Here is a 23,723-nt window from a genome sequence, read left to right as displayed (position 1 = left end):
CATTAGTTGTTGATAGAAAATATTTTAATTATGAACATCTCAATGAAACTTGCAAAAAAAATAAATGAAATGATTTACTATCATATAAATATATATTTATAATTTGTTTCAGAGTAAAACAAATTTAATCAATGCCACCTAAAATTTATAAACATAAATAATATTTATCTAGTATTTATTTTACACTTAATAAGATGATTTTATATCATTTAATTAATACCATTTAACAAATAAATTTGTGAATAAATATTAAACTCATGCACCATACAAAATTTTCATAAGTAGTTACAATACAAGTTGAAGATAGTCTAATAAAAGAAGTTCTTAATTTATCTGGCTCGAAAGCCACCAAGACAAACAAAGAGAAGTAAAGCACTTCATAAGTTCTTTGTTGGGTTTTATTTGCCCTGAGATTCTTACCATAAATAGATTTTTCTGAAAAAGGTTTAGGATCTACTAGTCGCAGGGTGTTGAAAGTTTTGGTTAGGGGGGGAATTTGTGGGACACAAGTGATATGTTATTACTTGTGTGAACCTCCCATGTATTCGAGTGAATTGGTTGAGGTTGTTTTTCTCTGTATTTTGTACTCTCATATTTATATAGTGGATTGTTCATCTCTTTAGTGGATGTAGGTCAATTGACCGAACCACGTTAAATCTTTGTGTCTTTTGGTATATTTCTCGTTTGTCTTCTTACTTGTGGTCTTTCAAGGTTTGCTTTGCTAGCTTCCGTATGACATCGAATTTATTCAGTCCTAACAAGTGGTATCAGAGCCAGATTCAATGACGAAGCCAGGTTCAATAGTTCGATGGTTCAATGATGGAGCCAGGTTAAAAATTGGGTGTTCATCTTGGCGGGTGTAGTTCTAGTCGCAACCTATTTGACAGTAATGAATGCTTTTTTTGGAGAAACTTTTCCAGAGAAGTTCTCTGTGTCGAGACATAGATTGATGGAGGAGATTATGGAGAGGAGATGCAAGTTGTTGAAGATTATGTGAAGAAGGTGGACAAATTTATTTTATTAGAAATAATTCAGGCTAAGTGGGAGATTTGTTGGGTTTTATTTGCACTGAGTTTCTTACCATAAATAGGTTTTTCTTTAGGAAAAGGCTTAGGATTTGCTAGTCCTTTTCTTGTAGGAAAATTTTTAGGACTCTATAAATAGAGGTTTGTTCCTTCTAACTTAATCAACATTCACAATGTAGTCCTAGGGGTTTTGAGAATTTTGGTTAGGGGGATAATTTGTGGGACACAAGTGATATGTTATTACTTGTGTGAATCTCCCATGTATTCCGAGTGAATTGGTCGAAGTTGTTTTTCTCTATATTTTGTACTCTCATATTTATATAGTGGATTGCTCATCTTCTTTGTGGACGTAGGTCAATAAATTGAATCACGTTAAATCTTTGTGTCTTTTGGTATATTTCTTGTTTGTCTTCTTACTCATGGTCTTTCGAGGTTTGCTTTGCTAGCTTCCGCATGACACCGGATTATTTCGATCCTAACACTCTCTACGTCCCATATTAGATGGGTACTTTCTATTTTATACGGTGATTAAGAAATAATTAGTAAATTGATCAATTTTACTATTTTTCCCTTTGTTCATATTAATTAGCCTCTTGAAAAAAAAATTGTGGATCTTCAAAATTTGTTTAAATTTCCAAAGATCATATTAGTTGTAGAAGTAAAATAGAAAAAAAAAATGATTAACTCTATCCTAATTTAGTAAGTTATCAAATAATATAGAATAATTTTTTTTAATAAGATGTTCGTCTAAAACTGGACAGATGAAGTACGAACTAATTGATTAATTCAACAACAAGCACGCTGCTAATCAAGATTGTTTTTTTTTCTTCAAATTATATTGTTACCTATATATATATATATTACTTCCCATGGTTCAAGTTGTGTCTTACTTCTATGTTTAGTTTTTTTTTAAAAAAAAAAATCACTATTTATAATCAGTAACTCCTTAATTGCAAGTTAAAAAGTCTTATTTATTTTTAAATTTTTTTTTTGTCAAACTAACACACATAAAATGAACGGATAGTAAGTACTTAATATTTTACATATAGAGAATGATCATTTCTTTAATATTTAATAACAATAGCTTTAGAGCAAGACACGTGGGTGAATTAGGAAGCAACATGTGGCAGGAAAAAAAAAGATAGAACACGTGGTTTGAGTTGGTTGGGATCAGAAAAAAAATTTGGCTTGTAATATATACTTTATTATATTAACAATGTATATAGATATATATACATCTCTGATACATAGTTATACATCATCTATATACAATTATCGATACATTACAAACATGCGGTCATTTTGTTGAAAATAATTTGTGTTGACTATACATATTGATATAACTCGTTAGAAAACTTAATTCAAGAACTTCAAAAATCCCTAAAGATTCAATTCATATATATATATTTTTATTTTTATTTTTTATTTTTTTTTTATTTTTTAAATTTTTAATTGGGTCGAGGGGAATTATAAGGGGACGAAAATCAAAATCTCACTAACAAAATGAAAATTCTAATTGTGATTTCTTACCATTAAAATTCAATGTACTTATGTTGTTGTAATTGCAATCTACCCATTTTACATGTCTTTCTTTTATCATGGGTTTCTTGGTCAAACATGTGAATATTTTACTAATTTTTTGTGTTTTCAATTTTTTTGCTCTTTTAAGTTAGTTTATAAATAAATTATTAGTCATTATTTCTTTAATCTCTGATTAGTTCTTTGTATATGAAGCAATTTTGATTACCTTTTTGGTCAATTGTTGGTTCTTAATTATTATTTCATTCGTTTTAATTTGTTTATCCTAAAAAAAATTAAAATTTACTTTAAAAAGAACGTTTCATTTTTTTAATAACTTTTTAAGTTCCACTTTTCACATGTCATCTTTAAGATTATAAGATTAAAGGACATTTTGATACATTTGATAAATCTTTTTATTTAAAACTACTTGATTCAAATTTTTGTTTGAATCTAGTAGTTTTAAATAAAAAGCCTTTAAGCTAAAGCCTTTATATCAAAAGGGAATAGGTGGGAAACCAATAAAAAATGAAAAAATAAACCTCTAAGATAAAAAATTTTTTGTTTCCTATCCTATGTCCGGAGCCCACATTAGAGCTCCGGCTTAATTTGGATCGCATTCTGTTGGGTTCATTTTGGGATGGCGCTTCTAACATGATTTTCTCTTTATCTATGACTCGAACTCAAGACCTCTGGTTAAGGGCGAAATAGTCTCACCACTACACCACAATCCATATTGGTAGGTAAGTTAATTTTCACTATATATAAACATAGCACTAGTGGTGGATCGATGTAATCATGGAACACTTATTATGCTTAAAAAATCATATTTGTCAATTCGATTCTTTGGTGCACGAAGTTTCGAGACTATTACACCAAATCAAGAACTGAACTTCTGATATAAAAAAATACAAGCACTGAACCAAAAAATCTAAGAACCAAATTAGTTCAATTTGGTTCGATTTTCCAATATTTATGCCCTACATAGGACCATATCAATTATCAAGAAATATTATTAATTTTTTGCCAAAAGAACTACTCAAAATTTGTATAATTTCTTTTCAATATATTTAAAACTTAAATTATGTCGTCAAAGATATGAAACGAGATCTTAGGATCCTATTAATTAGGACTTAATTATAGTGTCCAATTAAAGATTCAGCAACGTGGAGGAAGATAGAAATTATTTAATAATTTTATTTTATCCCAATTTTTGAATTATTATTTTTCATTTACAAGAGAAAAAGGAAATCTATATGGACTCCCAATTTATTAATAGAAGATATTATTGAAATTGATTATAATTAGTAACCAACGCCTTTTTTTTCTTTTAATGAATAGACATAGTCAAGAGTCAAGCCTAACCCCTCACATCAAGGGTTCACAACTTTGGTAATGGCTTAATTTTTTTTTTAAAAAAACGGTTATCAATAAGTAATCTAATATTTGGAAAAATAATTAATTATATCGAGAATTAGTATGAATTGTGGTGGAATGATTTGAATTTTTACACTTTTAATCAGGGATATCAAATTTTTACTTCTAGGAATTAAAAAAAAATTCATATTAGTGCTCTACCAAAAAATGTTTTCAGCAATGTGTGGATTCAAATTTCGTCCAATTACAATATAAATATCCAATACATGATTATAAAAAGAAAAAAAAGAATATTATACTCTATTAAAAAATTTTATACATGTTTAGACTAGTTCCTAAACAAGAATTCAAATATTTTTCAATGACCATGTAATTTACTAAGTTGATAAATTATAGCTTTTATTCTTAATTAAACAAGTGATGATTCAAGTTTATTTTAATTCGGTAAATAATAAAGATTCTCCTATTTAAAAAATAAAGTAGATGTCCACACGACTCAATCGGTTAGATCGTAACAATTATCCACATGTACCAACAATATTCTTTTCAGTAGGAGAATATCTTGTACATGAAGTCAACTCTTCTTGCACATCGATCATATAATTAATTAATTAACTAATTAATGAACAGCATCACATGTAAATACTTTATTAAAATTTGCATCATTTTTTTAACTATATTTAATTGTTAACTATTATAATCTATAGAATCTTTATGAAAATTCTACACATGTACATTTTAATTGTATCAAAATTATGTCTATGACATAACCTGTGAAAGCGTGATCTATCATTAATTAATACTCTTTTCGTTTCTATTTATTTATTCATTTTTAACTTGAAATATTTGTTAAAAAAATAAAATTCTCTTTATCCACTTTTAATTGTTATGTTTCGCTTTTCGAAAGTCGATTTAACTAATTTCCAAAGTTAAATTAGATTACATTAATTAGATATTTTAAATTTAAAAAAAAATAGATATTCAAAAACTATATAAAAGTACTATAAATTCCAATTTTTGGCATATCAATATAATGAAAAAATACATCATAAAATGTTAGTCAAAATTATTATCGTTTGACTCCAAAAAGGGAACTATAACAATTAAAATTGGACAAAGGTAGAAATTGATATAGTGAGTTTATCATTTTACCCATATTAATAGATAGAATTTCAAAATAAATTTTCTCATTAAAGAGATTCTACCTCTTTCAAAAACATTAACTTTCAAAATAAATTGAGAATATAACAGATAAAAATATTGTCTTTTCTTGTTTTGTCAAAACTGACAAATAAAAAGGTCAATATTGGACAAGTAAAAAAAACAAAGGGAATAAAAATTCCTGCACGTGAGGTCAACGCTTCTTGCACATGTCAAATATTTAAGTAATAAATTAACCGCATTAAATAAAAAAACAAGGTGCGCGCACTTTCTTAACCCATCTATTTTTTATTCGACGTTTGATATTTATATTAAGTTCAACTAATTTAGTATTGAACCGCATATGATCCAATCAGGAAAGGAATCCATATCAATGATTTTTCAATTTATATGTTCTAATTATTAGTTGAAGATTGTAAAAATAATTAATTTTGGATCACGATCTTTTCAAATATTTTCTAAATCTTTTGAATTGTTAACTATTATAATTTATAGAAATTTTATATAGTTTCTTAATAATGTGAATTTTATTTTAAATATATAAATATAAACTTTATATCGAATATTAGTTGGTTTGATTCTCGTACCCCCAATCAAATGACATAATTTTTTACCCAAATTGGACCCATTAGGCAAAGTATTTACCCAAATTGGATCCAACCCAATATATTTAATATAATTTACATAAATCACATAGTGTTAAGTGTTAATTACATTATTTCCCTACTATTTCTAAATTACAAGAATCCCTTAAAATTTATGGAATCTGGATACATCACCGGACTTTCGAATGCATCACTGGACTTTTGGATACATCAATAGTCATCCAAATACATCGGAGAGAGATGAATCTGAGAGATGTATCTGTGAGGGGATAGGACATCCAGATACATTGGATAGGAATGTATCAGAGAGATGAGGGATGTATTCGTGAGGGAAGGGATGTATCAGAGAGGAGAGGAATGTATCTGAGAGGTAGTTAGAGATGTACCAGCGAGAGGCAAGTGATGTAGCCGAGAGGAAATTTTCGATTTTTTTTAAATGGTAAAGAATTTTTGAAATTATAATAAAATAAGATGTGTATTTAGGTCATTTTTTCAAATATTTATCACGATTGAACTCAAACTATTTACCCGACTACTCCTTTGTTCTATTCACTGAACAACTGCTTCTACATCTATTATATACTATGGTGGTATCTAGCAGTAATTGAGCAGTCTTTTCACTAAAACATTGTATGTTCCTCCTTGTAGAGACAAAATAAATGTACTAGTCACTTTGATAGAGGTTGATATATCAAAATAATTAAGGAAAAGAAATCAAAGTCCTAATAATATCACATAAAAATTATCTTTAGTGGTAATAGTTTAATTTCCGCTAAATATGTATTTTCCACGGCAATTAGCACTCTTTGTAAATGTCTCTAAAGACTATAGCAATAATTGATCCAATAACAATTAACTAATGCAGATAAAGATTTTAACACTTTTTGTTAATGTATATATTTATTGCTGCTAAAAGTTATTTTTAACGCAGTACAAGGCTCACAAGGAAAAGAGTCATGAGAATCTCAATTTCCTTGCATAGGGAAAGTTTTTTCCTAACCCTAGGAATCAAGCAGGTAGAAGTGAGATCATATATTAAATGGAGACAACACATAATCAAGTTATTACTTATTGTACAAGTCTTATTTTTGTTTAAATACTAAGTATTTTTAGTTTTATATAATTCTAAAAAAATGACAAATAAAAAAACTAAAAAGATATCAGAATATGATGGAAAATGAATTGGTGGTTAACAAGGAATTAATAATGATAAATAAAATGTACTTGTTAAATTAATTTTGAAGTTTTAAAGATATGGAATATTGTGTGTGCAATTATTTTGGTGTGAATTATAATAAATATTTTTGTCTTTGGGAAAAAATGTCAAAGTCATGTGAATTAATTGATTTCTTAAAAACATTGTTGAGGTTCAAAATAATTTTAGAATTGTAATTTTGTTTCAAGCTAAGGTTAGAAACATTCTAAGATTGTTGTCAAAGACTGAGGTTCCTTGTGTATTTGTATATGAGGCAAAAATGTTTTAAAATAACTTTCATCTGATTAGCAAGAATTAGATTTCCACCAGATAATCTCCTCTCGAATTTCTTTTATGTATAGCAACAAAAAATATGTATATTATTATAATAACATTAATTTCATAGAATAATTATGTCCAATGAAAAATTGGTAAACAAACTTAGGAGATTGGTGAAGAAAAACCATTTTAATTGCAAACCATAATAAAATAGACATATCAATGAAATGACATAATAGAACCCCAAGAAGAAAATAAAGAAAAAATTACATGATAAATTTGAATGAAGTAAAAGTAATATTAAAGTTGTAAAATTCAAAAATTCAATCCCAAATTAAAGATTGAAATTTTTCCTTAGTTATGTTGTCAATTGATTTTGCCATATCTTCACTCAAAAGATTTTTCCAATCTCCAATCTCCCCTTTACGAAAAAACGCATTATTATTAACTTTTATCCCAGATTTTGGATTATGCGATCCACTCTTATTCACCTCTAAATTGCTCAAATTTCCAAATTCACAAGTTGCCACTATTTTTTCAGGTACAAATTGATCCTCTTCCTCTTTTGAAAATGGTTTCCCCATAAACTCTGCCAATTTCTTCACATAACTCAATGTATCATTCCTCAAGTCCTCGTATTTTAAAAAGAAAATTTCATTCATTCCATGATGATCCTTACTTGCTTTTCGATATTCAGACACGTGATCCCAATAAGGTCCATACGCGGATTTCCCTTCAAGAAACCACTCAATTTCTTGTTCGAGTGTGATAGGGTTATCTTTGAATTGAGAGATGGTTTCTTCAAGCTTTTTAACGTAATGCCATGTTGAAACAAATGTGTCTTTTGGTTCTCTACATATGTAAATGATCTTACACTTTGAATCTATTATAGATTGTGGCAAACAAGTGTATGGAAGATGTGTGCCTAATAATGGGAACTTAGTATCATCAAGAGAAGTAAAATTGATGTCACAATCAATTTCTAAAGTTGGTATACAATCATGAGGAAGTTTTGTGAGTATAGGATTTTTGGAGTCATCAAAATGATGTCTTGTCATAATAGAAAAGACCAAAGATTTAAGCCAAGTGGTGCCTGTTTTTAGAGCACCACAAAGAAAAATATTAGAAGGTTGTGCTTTGAAATTTTCTTCCACACATAAAATTGATTCTAAAAAGGCTAAAGGGAACCAAAAGCCTTTGTATTGATAGTAATCAAAAGAACTAAAATTTTGAGATACTTCTCTTCTAGGGAGGGATGAAATTATCTCTTTGTATTTCATGTTCAGTGACATTTTTTTTCTTTTTTTGGTGAAGGGAGGAATTCAAGAAACTTTTAAAAGAATTAATTGATAGGAAAACAACTCCAAATTTTGGTACATATATAAGAAAAAAATTTCTTAACTTTAGAATTATATTTAGAGCATGTTTGGCATTGTTGTTTCAAGGCTAAAAGCATTTATTTTGAAATTTTTTTTATGTGTTTGGCTAATCGGTGATACTTTTTTTAGATAAAAGTAGAAGCAGTTTTTCTATTGTTGAAACAAAGTTAAAAAATTTTGTTTCTTAAAAAAAGCAGAAGTAAAAAATTATTTATTACAAGATCAAAATATCTCAACAATATATAAATATATATATACCATTATATCTCCTATATTTATTTATTTTTGTGATGAGTTTTTTGTATGTTGTGATTTAATTGGTGAAATGATATTTAAAGTTATGTTGATTGATATTTTTAATTATATTTAAATAATCATGTTAATATTATATCAATATTTAATTTATTTTTTTATTCATCTATGTATAATATTGATTGAAAATTTGAATATGTACATTTTAATTTAATTAAAAATTTATAATCGATATTTAAAATAATTTTAATATTAAAAGTGCATTGACCCTTGTCCTTTTTCGTAATTTGATTCTCAAAATTATTTTATTTTTTTAAAAAAAAATAGTCAAACACATTCGGCGTATCAAAAACACTTTTCGAATTAATTAATCAAACACAAATTATTATTTTTTAAATACGTTTTTGAAAAGCTATTTTTAAAAAGTATTTATAAAAGTAAGCAATTTTTAGCGGTAATACCAAATAAACTCTTATTCTTATTACAATCAAGAACTTACACTTCTCTATCAACTTTGGAATTATATAGATTTATTTATTCTCATGGAATTTGAGTGGTGGAATTGTTTAGTTTAAATCATTCATATCACTATCATGTCCAACAATGTTACTATATATATATATATATATATACTTTAAATCATGATTGAAATAAGATCACCAACATGCATGATCATATTTTCACTTAATTTTTTTAATTCAAAACTGGTTGGGATTTCATGTAGTGCTCTTCATGTCATCTTCGATTTGATAACAGTACACTAAAAATAATTAATCATGTGTCTAACGATACAGAAAAAATATTCAAGTCAACTATTACCAATTCAATTCTAATAAAAATAAACTGATAGATAATTGAAGAGGGCTAAAAAGTTAATGGAGAGGAGTCGAATCTATTATTTCTATGTTCAAAATTAATATATTGAAAACTGTCACGATTCAAATTTGGGGTCGTAATGAAAGGGTGTAAAAAATTAAATGCAGTGCTTGAGATTTGAGTTTGAAACCTCAAAGTGAATTTCAATTGCCTAAACCACTAATCAACCTGTAGTCTTGTGTTTAGGAGATTCAAATCTATATATCTACATAAAAAATAAAAAAAATACTTTATATATACATTGTAAATTTTAACCAAAAAACTTTGGTTGAACACCTTCCCACCCACCAAGATCCCCACTTGGATGATCACACCTATCATGGACTAATTCCTCCTAATAAGGCATAAAAGTTGGGATAAATGTGGAGGTACCGCAAAAGTTAACACAATTTTTGAGATTATAATTCCTATTGCTTAGCTACTGCCTCCCCTTCACGACCATCACCACAGCTCGTTGACCTCTTCATGAGCCGTTTGGGTGCTCGTGGGAGGGAAGCATTTCTTTGCTGGGTTCTGTGAGCCACCACGGCAACACCACGTCTCGTGGTGCCCTTCACGGTTTGTCTACGCCTTTGTGAAGGGTTCCCAGACTCACATCTTAGCTTGTGACCTCTTACTTTGTCCCTTGCTTAGACTACTAGGTTCCGAGGTTTTACAAGGATAGGGGTCGTTGGTCCATAATTTCTTTTCAATATATTTAAAACTTAAATTATGTCGTCAAGGATATGAAACGAGATCTTAGGATCCTATTAATTAGGATTTAATTATAGTGTTCAATTAAAGATTCAGCAACGTGGAGGAAGATAGAAATTATTTAATAATTTCATTTTATCCCAATTTTTGAATTATTATTTTTCATTTACAACAGAAAAAGGAAATCTATATGGACTCCCAATTTAGTAATAGAAGATATTATTGAAATTGATTATAACTAGTAACCAACGCCTCTTTTTTTTTTTAATGAATAACATAGTCAGAGTCAAGCCTAACCCCTCACATTAAGGATTCACAACTTTGGTAATGGCTTAAATTATTTTTTTTAAAAAACGGTTATCAATAAGTAATCTAATATTTGGAAAATAATTAATTATATCGAGAATTAGTATAAATTGTGATGGAATGATTTAGATTTTTACACTTTTAATCAGGTATATCATATTTTTACTTCTAGGAATTAAAAAAAATTCCTATTAGAGCTCTACCCAAAAAAAGTGTTTTCAGCAATATGTGGATTCAAATTTCATCAAATTACAATATAAATATCGAATACATAATTATAAAAAAAAAATGTTATACTCTCTTAAAATTTTTTTACCTGTTTAGACTAGTTCCTAAACAGAAATTCGAATGTTTTTCAAAGACCATGTAATTTACTAAGTTGATAAATTATAGCTTTATTCTTAATTAAATAAGTGATGATTTGAGTTTAATTTTAAGTTCGTAAATAGTAAAAATTCTCCTATTTAAAAAATAAAGTAGGTGTCCACACGACTCAATCGTTTAGATCGTAACAATTATCCACATGTACCAACGATATTCTTTTCAGTAGGAGAACATCTTGTACGTGAAGTCAACTCTTCTTGCACATGGATCATATAATTAAATAATTAACAGCATTACATGTAAATACTTTATTAAAATTTGCATCATTGATGTGGATATGATTTGATTTATATGTCCTGGTTATTATTTGAGAATTCAAAAACAATTTTTTTAGATCAATTTTTAAAACTATATTTAATTGTTAACTATTATAATCTATAGAATCTTTATGAAAATTCTAAACATGTACATTTTAATTGTATCAAAATTATGTCAATGACATAACGTGTGAAAGCGTGATCTTTCATTAATTAATACTCTTTCCGGTTCTATTTATTTATCCATTTATAACTTGGCACATTTATTAAGAAAATAATATTTCCTTTATCCACTTTTAATTGTTATGTTTCGTTTTTCGAAAATCGATTTGACTAATTTTCAAAGTTAAATTAGAATACATTAATTAGATATTTTAAACAAAAAAAAAACAGATATTCAAAAACTATATAAAAGTACTATAAATTCCAATTTTTTGGCATATCAATATAATGAAAAAATACATCATAAAATGTTAGTCAAAATTATTATCGTTTGACTCCAAAAAGGGAAACTATAACAATTAAAATTGGACAAAGGTAGAAATTGATATAGTGAGTTTATCATTTTACCCATATTAATAGATAGAATTTCAAAATAAATTTACTCATTAAAGAGGTTCTACCTCTTTCAAAAACATTAACTTTCAAAATAAATTGAGAATATAACAGATAAAAATATTGTCTTTTCTTGTTTTGTCAAAACTGACAAATAAAAAGGTCAAAATTGGACAACTAAAAAAAACAAAGGGAATAAAAACTCATGCATGAGGTCAACGCTTCTTGCACATGTCAAATCTATCTATATATAATAGGAGAAGAAAAAGTGTCACATGGCAGCACCACAAAATTTAATTTTAAATATTTTAATGTTGTTTTATTAGGAAAATATAGATAAAAGAAAACTGACTAAGTTTTTGAAAAAATCTATTAAACTTATGGTTTAAGAGAAATCGAATTTCCAAAAGAACAGAGCCGCCACTTAATTTTTAATGAAAATCAAGAAAAAATTAAAGGGTTTTCAAAAGATTTAAACAGATAAAATCCATTGAAAATAAAAGGGTTCAAAGTTCAATGTACATTCCGAGAAGGTGTTAGGCCCTCGGAATGCCTGCTAACTCGCAGTTGACTGGCGATTTGACCAAAATGATTTTGACTAATTTTGAAATTTTAACTTAAGTAAAAGAATTCATTTTATTTTAACTAATTATTTTTAGAATTTAACCAAGTAAAGAACTCACGACTTTGACTAATTTTGAAAGTTTAACAAAGTAAAAGAACTCATTTATTTTAACTAATTATCTTTTATTTTATTTTTTAAAACTTAAATTAAGTAAAAAGAGCTCATTAATTTTAACTTATTTTTTATTACTATTATTATTTTTATCATTTTATTTATCTTAAGGGGGATTGAACTAAAGGGGAATTTTTTAAAAGGGAATAGTTTAAGTGACAAGACTAATAGAAATAGAGCTAGGTATGAAATATAAATCTTTGATTTGAATATGATAAAAAAAAATGAAATGGCTATCCATGAGAATTTAATTAAGGAAAAATTACTTAAATACACAACACTTCTTTACCTATTCTCAATATTTCCCTACTCTTTTACTAAAATACAAAAATTCCTTATTTTCCCCCAATTCAACTTAACCGGATACTTTATTAGTTTAAGTATCCGCTCGTTATTAATTAAAGTATCCACGCTACTATATTATGCATCTGCCGTTAATTAAGTATCCGTGCTGCTAACAACTTAATAATTTAAGTATCCGCCCATTATTAATTAAAATATATGCGCTACTATATTATGCATCCGCCTGTTAATTAAGTATCTGTGCTATTAACAACTTAATAATTTAAGTATCCGCCCGTTATTAATTAAAGTATCCACACTGCTATATTATGTATCCGAAAAACACTAAAAAAAGGGATTTTTGGTAATTAATGAAAGAGTAGGGAAATGAAGTAATTTCTTTCTTATACTATGTCATTTGCCTAATTTTTACTTTAATTAAATTAAACCGTAATCAAATAAAGTGTTAGTTCAATAACAAAGAAATAAGGAGGAAAAGGGAGAGAATGTCAAGTTTGGGCCTTTGGCCCAAATTCAAAACCTGTCCTAAAATTAAAAATGCCCAAAACATGATTTTGGGCATGCTCAATCAATACTTTTGCTGCTGGCCATTATTTGGGCCTACTGAAATTGTCTAAAGCTTTTGGACTCATTTTTTGCCTTTGATATTTTGAAATGTATCTCAATTTTTCAGCATGTGTTGTGTCTTTGATTTTTGACCTGTTCATCGACTTTCCGCAGGCTAACTCAAGGAAGATGGGGATATGAGGGCCTGATGGCCCATCCGGAACATGAGGGGAAGAAAATAGGAGCCCAAGAGGACTCGGAGACAATCACAACACACGAAAGAAAAGACCACATTAGCATACGAGATAAGGGAAACAATAAAAAATGTGAGTTTTTATTCATAACAAACAAACTAAATGATTCAGAACACAAGAAAAGCTATTGCCAATGAACTTTGACAATTTTCCAAATAAACACAAAATTCAGAAAGGAAAAGGAAGCACACATTCGACAAGAAGAAATCACATTTTTATTTGAGTTAAGCAACAAAGTAGTACCACTGTCTATCCTACTAGGAAGACACCCCACATCTAATTATTCTAAAGGCAATATTAGACAAATATCAGCAAGGTATACTACATAACATCCCATAATATAGCATGCTTGAAATATAGTGAAATGTACGAAATACTCAAACCCATATGAGTTATTTGCTGTCATTAAATGAATACTTAATAACCTACAGGAAGGCAAGAAGTAAATTAGACAAAATATGCATTTTGACTAGGAGAAATAATAGAACTTAATAATAACACAACTTCATCAATGGTTTACGAGACTTCAGCTTTACACACTTACTATAAAGCAAACAAACATAAAGGGACCTCATTTGTTTCAAAACGGAAGCTATAAATACGACACACCAAAACCATAAGGAATACATAGGGAGGGGGGCGAATACTCCAAGACACACGATGAGAGGTTAACACCAAAGACAGCACATTTCAAATGACCTTGAATACTAAGCCCTAACAAAACTGAAAAATGAAAGAAGGAACAAGGGACTCAAATTTTATACTGACTCAACTTGCAAATATGAGCATTTTTTACTGAGATCCAGATAGCGAGAGGGCAAAACTATATTAAAACCGAGCATGAATCCTGACCCGGAGCTAACTCGATAATACCAATAACATAAGACAAAGGATAAACACACACGAAAGGTCAAATACTAAACAACAATCATATTAGAATACCCACTAGTTCGTTCTCAAACAATGACATGAGAAAGAGAGAATGAGATCACTAAGATATAAATAAATAAAAGCTAGCATCACAGACATCCTCCGCATATACATCGATTTGAAACTCCTAGGCTCACATGAGTAACGACATCAAACAGAACGAACTAAAATGTAGTACCCCTACTGTTTAACATCAGAATAGACGAGATAGCATGGGTTCAACAACATTCGAGTAACGAAACAAACTCAAATAATACAACAGAGCATCATCAACACCAGATACAGGATGACAAAAGACTTAATCCGACACCAAAACTAGCTCATGGACAACATTTAATAACATATATGCAATACAAGCAGGCAATCAATATTTGACAATAAGGAACAGTAACACCACAAACAAATGCCGATCTTATTATGCTAGGAACACCGTGACAAAATAAGAGACGACAAAGAATAGTATGGGGGAAGAGTCACCTTTTTTGGGGCAGCAACCGGGACAACAGTGAGCAGAAGATAGCGAGACTTCACCGACGACTCCGGAGAACTCCGAGGATCCCGGCAAAATTTTCACCGACCAGAAAGAGAACGCTAAGAAGAGACTGAAATTTTTGTTCACTTAAGAAATGCCCTTTTTGACTCTCAATTTTTTCCAACCGAAAAAAATCCCCCCCTTGAATATGAACAGAGGAGATGATTATATAGGGAAAATTAGGGTAAATTTCGGGGAGGAGGGAGATGGAAAATGGGCAGAAACAAGGCCTATTACGAAAATTCAAACCCCAAATACCTTTCACCAATTTGAGACGACCACCTTTTCCTGAAGTTTCGTCCCATTCCGGATAAAGAAAGGGCGATGGACGACTGGATCGATTCCAATGTCCTTATGCTCGACGTGGCCTCATCCCCCAGCTATAAGGACTGAAGCGCGGTTGCGCGCTCTGCTCAATAATTGAATGAGTGTACTGTTTGTTCAGACAGACGATAATAAATTTATGGGCAAACATTTTGCTTTTCGTGAAGACGCCGTGTACTATTGCGGAGTTCCGTGAACTCGCCCTCGCGTGAGGCGCGTACAGGGTCAGGTGAAATGTTCACGCGAGGCTGTTAGAATTGTGATGCTGCTGTTGAGCTGCTGATATTAATGTTCTGGACTATACTGGAAGAAGAAGAAGAAGAAGAAGAAGAATGGAAGGTATATGGGTGGGGTCGGTTTGGTGTTATACGTATTGTTGTTTGTTGTTGTATGCTATTGTTTTAGTGGGTTTATGTATGGATAATGGGCTGGGTTGGGGAATTATGGTGGGCTGCTGGTAGGAAACTCTAAGTGAATGGCCCAACTTAGTCTTTTTTATATAGCCAAATGAATTATGATTTGACCAAATTGAATTTCCCTAGTAAATTTGGTTAAGACTTAAATATGACGAATTAATATAATTAATTAATGAGCTTCATAATGTTAACAAATAAAAATAACTAACTTAATTATAAACTAATTAACTCTAAATATAAGCTATTAATTGATTAAACTAAATTACCAAATATTTAAACAAAACTAAAATATTTTCAAGACAATTTTCGAACATTCATAAAATATACTAATTAGCACATAATTATATAAAATAACACATTTATTATTTTTTTTTAAAAATGACAAAATTACTTAAAATGACTTGAAAAATATTTTGAATTTTATAAAGTCAGTTATTTCAAATCGTTTGGATTTAAGAAACTCAAAAATTAATGATTATCGGGGAGGGTCAAAATTGGGTGTCAACAAATGTGTGTTTGTTAGTTATTTTCAATTAAAATTTAAAATGTGAAAAAATATTAAACGGATTTTTGTTTAGGATTAGATATACTTGTAATTAAGTAATAAATTAACCACATTAAATACAATTTATTTTATTAAAACAAGCTGTGCGCACTTTCTTAACCCATCTATTTTTTATTCGACGTTTGATATTTATATTAAGTTCAACTAATTTAGTATTGAACCGCATAGGATCCAATCAGGAAAGGAATACATATCAATGATTTTTCAATTTATATGTTCTAATTATTAGTTGAAGAGTCTAAACATAATTAATTTTGGATCACGATCTTTTCAAATATTTTCTAAATCTTTTGAATCGTTAACTATTATGATTTATAGAAATTTTATTTAGTTTCTTAATAATGTGAATTTTATTTTAAATATATAAATACAAATTTTATATTGAATATTAGTTGGTATGATTCTCGTACCCCCAATCAAATGACATAATTTTTTACCCAAATTGGACCCATTAGGCAAAGTATTTACCCAAATTGGATCCAACTCAATATATTTAATAAAGTTTACATAAATCACATAGTGTTAAGTATTAATTACATTATTTCCCTACTATTTATAAATTACAAGAATCCCTTAAAATTTATGGAATCCGGATACATCACCGGACTTTCGAATGCATCACTGGACTTCTGAATACATCAATAGACATCCAAATACATCGGAGAGAGATGAATCCGAGAGATGTATCTGTGAGGGGATAGGACATCCACATACATTGGATAGGAATGTATCAGAGAGATGAGGGATGTATTCGTGAGGGAAGGGATGTATTAGAGAGGGGAGGAATGTATCCGAGAGGTAGATAGAGATGTACCAGCGAGAGGCAAGTGATTAATCCGAGAGGAAATTTTTGAATTTTTTTAAAATGGTAAAGAATTTTAGAGATTATGGTAAAATAAGATGTGTATTTAGGTAAGTTTTTCAAATATTTATCACGATTGAACTCACGACCCAAACTATTTACCCGACTACCCCTTTGTTCTATTCACTGAACCACTGCTTCTACATCTATTATATACTATGGTGGTATCTAGCAGTAATTGAGCAGTATTTTCACTAAAACATTGTACGTTCCTCCTTGTAGAGACAAAATAAATGTACTAGTCACTTTGATAGAGGTTGATATATCAAAATAATTAAGGAAAGGAAATCAAAGGGAATCAAAGTCCTAATAATATCACATAAAAAATTATCTTTAGTGGTAATAGTTTAATTTTCGCTAAATATGTATTTTTCGCGGCAATTAGCACTCTTTGTAAATGTCTCTAAAGACTATAGCAATAATTGATCCAATAACAATTAACTAATGCAGATAAAGATTTTAACACTTTTTGTTAATGTATATATTTATTGCTGCTAAAAGTTATTTTTAACGCAGTATAAGGCTCACAAGGAAAAGAGTCATGAGAATCTCAATTTCCTTGCATATGGAAAGTTTTTTCCTAACCCTAGGAATCAAGCAGGTAGAAGTGAGATCATATATTAAATGGAGACAACACATAATCAAGTTACTACTCATTGTACAAGTCTTATTTTTGTTTAACTAAGTATTTTTAGTTTTATATAATTCTAAAAAAATGACAAATAAAAAAACTAAAGAGATATCAGAATATGATGGAAAATGAATTGGTGGTTAACAAGGAATTAATAATGATAAATAAAATGTACTTGTTAAATTAATTTTGAAGTTTTGAAGATATGGAATATTGTGTGTGCAATTATTTTGGTGTGAATTATAATAAATATTTTTGTCTTTGGGAAAAAATGTTAAAGTCATGTGAATTAATTGATTTCTTAAAAACATTGTTGAGGTTCAAAATATTTTTAGAATTGTAATTTTGTTTCAAGCTAAGGTTAGAAACATTCTAAGATTGTTGTCAAAGACTTGAGGTTCCTTGTGTATTTGTATATGAGGCAAAAATGTTTTAAAATAACTTTCATCTGATTAGTAAGAATTAGATTTCCACCAGATAATCCCCTCTCGAATTTCCTTTATGTATAGCAACAAAAAATATGTATATTATTATAATAACATTAATTTCATAGAATAATTAAGTCCAAAGAAAAATTGGTAAACAAACTTAGGAGATTGGTGCAGAAAAACCATTTTAATTGCAAACCATAATAAAATAGACATATCAATGAAATGACATAATAGAACCCCAAGAAGAAAAATAAAGAAAAAATTACATGATAAATTTGAATGAAGTAAACATAATATTAAAGTTGTAAAATTCAAAAATTCAATCCCAAATTAAAGATTGAAATTTTTCCTTAGTTATGTTGTCAATTGATTTTGTCACATCTTCACTCAAAAGATTCTTCCAATCTCCAATCTCCCCTTTACGAAAAAACGCATTATTATTAACTTTTATCCCAGATTTTGGATTATGCGATCCACTCTTATTCACCTCTAAATTGCTCAAATTTCCAAATTCACAAGTTGCCACTATTTTTTCAGGTACAAATTGATCCTCTTCCTCTTTTGAAAATGGTTTCCCCATAAACTCTGCCAATTTCTCCACATAACTCATCGTATCATTCCTCAAGTCCTCGTATTTTAAAAAGAAAATTTCATTCATTCCATGATGATCCTTACTTGCTTTTCGATATTCAGACACGTGATCCCAATAAGGTCCATACGCAGATTTCCCTCAAGAAACCACTCAATTTCTTGTTCGAGTGTGATAGGGTTATCTTTGAATTGAGAGATGGTTTCTTCAAGCTTTTTAGTGTAATGCCATGTTGAAACAAATGTGTCTTTTGGTTCTCTACATATGTAAATGATCTTACACTTTGAATCTATTATAGATTGTGGCAAACAAGTGTATGGAAGATGTGTGTCTAATAATGGGAACCTAGTATCATCAAGAGAAGTAAACACTACAAGACAATGGATTTATAGCTACAAAATTTAATCTATGAATTTGAAAATCGTAGCTATTATTTAGTAATTGCCACAAAAATTTGAATTTTGTGGCTATATAAAAATTTGTCAAATTTCTTAGCCACGAAAATCAAATTGACAAAGCTAAATTCTGATTTTTGTTATAATTGCTAACAATCGTAGCAATAAGTACCTAAATAGCTATAATTTTTCTGCTACGGTGAAATTTTATAGCTAATTATAAGTTTTTGCCACGCAAGAAAATTAACTCTAGCAATAGTAATCTTTTAGCTACAATATATAATTTAAAACAAATATTGTAGCTAAATAAATAATCTTGCTTCAAGTAATAAAAGATTGTGGCAAAAGTTTAATGAAATAGCCATAAATTATTTTGCTTTGATAATATTTCGTAACTAATTATTATTTTTTGCCACAAGCTAAAATTTATCGTAGTAATAATAATTTTTAGCCACAATAAATTATTGTTGAAGCAAATCTCTGGCTAAACAATAGCTATTCTCGAAGTTATAAACAATGTGGCAATATTAGATAATATAGTCATAAATTTTTTGCTATATCAAAATTGCATAGATAATTATTCAATTTTGCCATGATCTGGTTAAAATTTATTGAAGTAACAATAACCTTTTAGCCACAAGAAATGATTTAAAATAAAATATTCTAGCCAAAAAAATATTTTTTTTTGAGTACAAAATAATCGTGGTAATAGTTGACATAAAAAGTATAATTATTTGTCATGATAAAATAATATAGCTATAAAACTGTAATTTTGATAAATATTTCATAGTTAATAATTATTTTCAATCACAAGTTAAAATTTGTAGTACATACTAATGTTTTATCTATATTAAATATTTTTTATGATTGAAATTACCATGATAATAATACTTATATGGTCATAATAAATTAACAATAATATTTTTGGTATTCAATGAGAGACACAAAATATGAAGAGTGTCACAACCTAAAGAGAAAATAATATTTTTTTCGTAGAAAAATTAATAAATGTTGACAATTTGTTTACAAAATATCACTCTACAAGCTACTAGTATTTAGTGTATGATTTAACCCAAAAAAAAAAATCACATTGCAACTGAAGACTTTGTCAACAAACACTCTGTAGATAATAATAATAATAATAATAACAATATTCCAACTAAATACAATTGATATTATCAACTCAACACTACTGAATATTGATTTCTATCCAATAAGAGTAACTCAAAAAAATAAAGATCATCTCTCAGGAATAAGTAAATAAAATTGTTAACCTTAATTGAATATAAGCAATATGGAAATAAGAATTCAAAATATCTATAATAAAAAATATTCATCATCAGTTTCTGGTTCTGATTCACTGACTTCAATAGTATCATCAGCCAAGGTATCAGTACGGATAACATCAAGATCATTTCTTTTCCAATTCATAATGTCTTCATCATCCTCACATATATGCAATAACTCATTACAAGCATCTTGTTGAAAAGTATCTTCATCAATAGCACCTCCGGTAAAATAGGTAGAATGACCATTCAAAACAATTGACCAACTGGGATGAAGATGGTCCTTGACATAAAAAACTTGTTCTGCTTGAGATGCAAGCACAAATGGTTCATCTGTTACTAGTTTTCGCTTAGTGTTAACACTAACAAAATCATGTTTATCTATTTTCACTCCTATTCCGATGTGATCAACATCCCACCAATCACACTTAATCAAAACAACCCGTTTACCTTCAAAATATTGAAGTTCTATTATTTCAGTCAAAACACCATAGTAACTAATATTCTTACCATTCGCTTCTCCTCTTACTAAAACACCACTATTTTGGGTCTTCCTCGTTTCCTCAAGTAGTTTAGTATGAAATCTAAACCCGTTTATTTCATACCCCTTGAATCTTTGAACACCATCAAAAGGGCCTCTAGCCAAAGAATACAATTCACAGGTTGCGAGTTCATTTTTTTCTTTGCACATTTGTACAATCTATATATAAAAAAAATATAAATTAATGATGATAAATAAGTATCACAAATTTAATTTGAAAGACAATAAAAACTTACCCGATGAAAAAACCAATCATCAAAGTTCATGCTTTTATAACTCTGCTCATACTCACTATAATACAAATAAGTGTACATTAATTAAAAATAAAATAAAAGATGAAGATAGGGTTAAGAAAGGTAACTTCTCTGGGAATATTTTGATGGGTAAATGGGTACACATGTATTCTTTGAAGATGATAGAACATGAAATATATATAAATATATATATATATATATATTGGTGGAAATAGCCTTGATTAATATGTGTGCTAAATGTGGCAGCCTTGATCAATCTGATGCATTGAAAGAACATAATTTCATGATGTACCATGCTAAGTGAATTGAAAATGCAGGAAAAGGGAGATATGGTGTTGGATTTGTGTGGTCAGATGATTAGAGAGGTCAATCCGGATGAGAGTTTTGGGATAAAATCATCCTTCAAGTATAACCAAAACTTAGGGTACATCCTTATGGTATAATAATTAACAAAAAACATTATTTAACTATCCTTACTTGTTACACAAATCTCAATATTTGATAGCATTCTTGTGGTTAATGAGCAACCGCTCTATCTAGAACCATGTTTATGATATTTGAGAAGTGTACTGAAGGATGTAGCCAAGTAGACAAAGTATTAACTAAATCTTATTCTCAATGATTTGTCTTTCAGGTGAGATACGTAGTTGACGCTAGTGGGAGTATGACATTGAATAGAATGCAGAATGCCAAAGGAACAACACTTGAGCTACTTGCAGAGAGTTGTACAACCAGAGATCAGATCACCTTTCAATCCTAATAGTACTGTATGTTGCTAGCACTGAATGTGATATTTGCCCCAAATTTTACTACTGTCATATTCCTTTATAAAATTGTCTCTCTGTCCACCGACAACAAAAAATATTTTTCTTCGTAATATATTAAATTGTTAACTTAGACTCGGGATCTAATATAGTAAATTAGAGAATGCAATAAAAAACATACCGTAAAAATGGTTGCACTTCTTCGCAATTTCTTAAAACATAAAGATGAGCTTGTTTTCTCTCTAACTCTTCAAGTTTTCTGGATGCATCTCTTAATAAAGGAGAACCTTTTCTTTCAAATACGGATAATCCACTATATGTCTTAATACGATCATCTTCATAATTCTTATCCATTCGATCATATCCTTTCACATTTCCAGGTAAGTACCTTGAACAAAATATTATACTTTCTTCAACAATATACCCTCTGCAATAGATCCTTCAGGTTGATTTCTATTACGAACATAACATTTCAATATGCGTAAAAATCTGCAAGATATAACAAGATACCATTCAAATTAGAATGATAAATTAACAAACCACATAAATTTAAATCAAAATTATAAATTAAAAACATACCGCTCAGTTGGGTACATCCACCTATATTGTACAGGTCCACCAAGCTTAGCCTCTCTTGGAAGATGAATGACTAAGTGTACCATAACATCAAAAAATGCCGGTAGAAATATTTTCTCTAATTTGCTCAATGTTATAGGAATTTGAGTTGCAAGTTGGTCCAACACATCAACCCTTAATGTTTTCGAGCACAATTCTCTGAAGAAAATACTTAACTCAGTGATAGCATCATATACATTATTTGGCACGACTCCGCGAATTGCAAAAGGAAGCAATTGTTCCAATAGAATATGAGAATCATGACTCTTCAGTCCATAAATTTTACGATCTTCTGACTTCACCTACTGTGATATATTAGAAGAATAACCATTTGGTACCTTAATCATTTTCAAGAACTTGCATACTTTAGACTTCTCATCTGCTGATAAAGAATAGCATGCTGCCGGATAACACCATCTTCCATCCCTTTGAGATGGATGCAACTCACATCTTATACCCATTTCCTTCAAATCATGACAAGCATTCAAATTATCTTTTGTTTTTCCTTCAATATCTAATAATGTCCCAATGATATTATTGCACACATTTTTCTCAATATGCATCACATCTAAATAATGACGTATTAAATTATTTTTCCAATAAGGAAGCTTGAAAAATATGCTTTTCTTCCTCCAGTTATGAATGCCTTTACTTTTTTCGTACTTTCGTTTTTTTCGAGTCTTACCAAATTTCATGTCCTCCAAAGTAAGCAATTGGTTTAAAACATCCTTTCCAGAAAGAACTTCTGGAGCAGATCTTCTTTCTACTTTTCCATCAAAATCACGTTTATTACTCCGCCACTTATGATTAGATGATAAAAATCTACGAGCACCCATATAAGAAAATTTACGACCATACCTTAATCAAGTAGATGGTGTGTCTTTGTT

The 23,723-nt window shown here is 29.1% G+C and overlaps 2 protein-coding genes across 2 annotated transcripts; both read right to left on the bottom strand.

Annotated features, from left to right (window-relative positions):
* Window positions 1–7,483: 7,483 nt before the first annotated feature.
* On the bottom strand, window positions 7,484–8,218 carry LOC125818347 (flavonol sulfotransferase-like). Its single transcript, XM_049497873.1, has one exon. It carries the CDS (start codon window positions 8,216–8,218, stop codon window positions 7,484–7,486), a length of 735 nt encoding a protein of 244 aa, XP_049353830.1.
* Window positions 8,219–20,693: 12,475 nt separating this feature from the next.
* LOC125818346 (uncharacterized) lies at window positions 20,694–23,672 on the bottom strand. The gene is made up of 7 exons (XM_049497872.1): window positions 23,522–23,672; window positions 23,202–23,404; window positions 22,801–23,138; window positions 22,646–22,710; window positions 22,403–22,586; window positions 21,440–21,494; window positions 20,694–21,362 (listed from the first exon to the last, which is right to left on the bottom strand). Exons 1-7 carry the CDS (start codon window positions 23,670–23,672, stop codon window positions 20,694–20,696), a joined length of 1,665 nt encoding a protein of 554 aa, XP_049353829.1.
* Window positions 23,673–23,723: the final 51 nt, after the last annotated feature.

This window comes from Solanum verrucosum, unplaced genomic scaffold, assembly GCF_900185275.1.
Source record: "Solanum verrucosum unplaced genomic scaffold, falcon-dt-bn FXZP01000253.1, whole genome shotgun sequence".
NCBI lineage: Eukaryota > Viridiplantae > Streptophyta > Magnoliopsida > Solanales > Solanaceae > Solanum > Solanum verrucosum.
The sequence above is the reverse complement of the archived record's forward strand: the minus strand, read 5'-3'. Positions and strand labels throughout refer to the sequence as shown.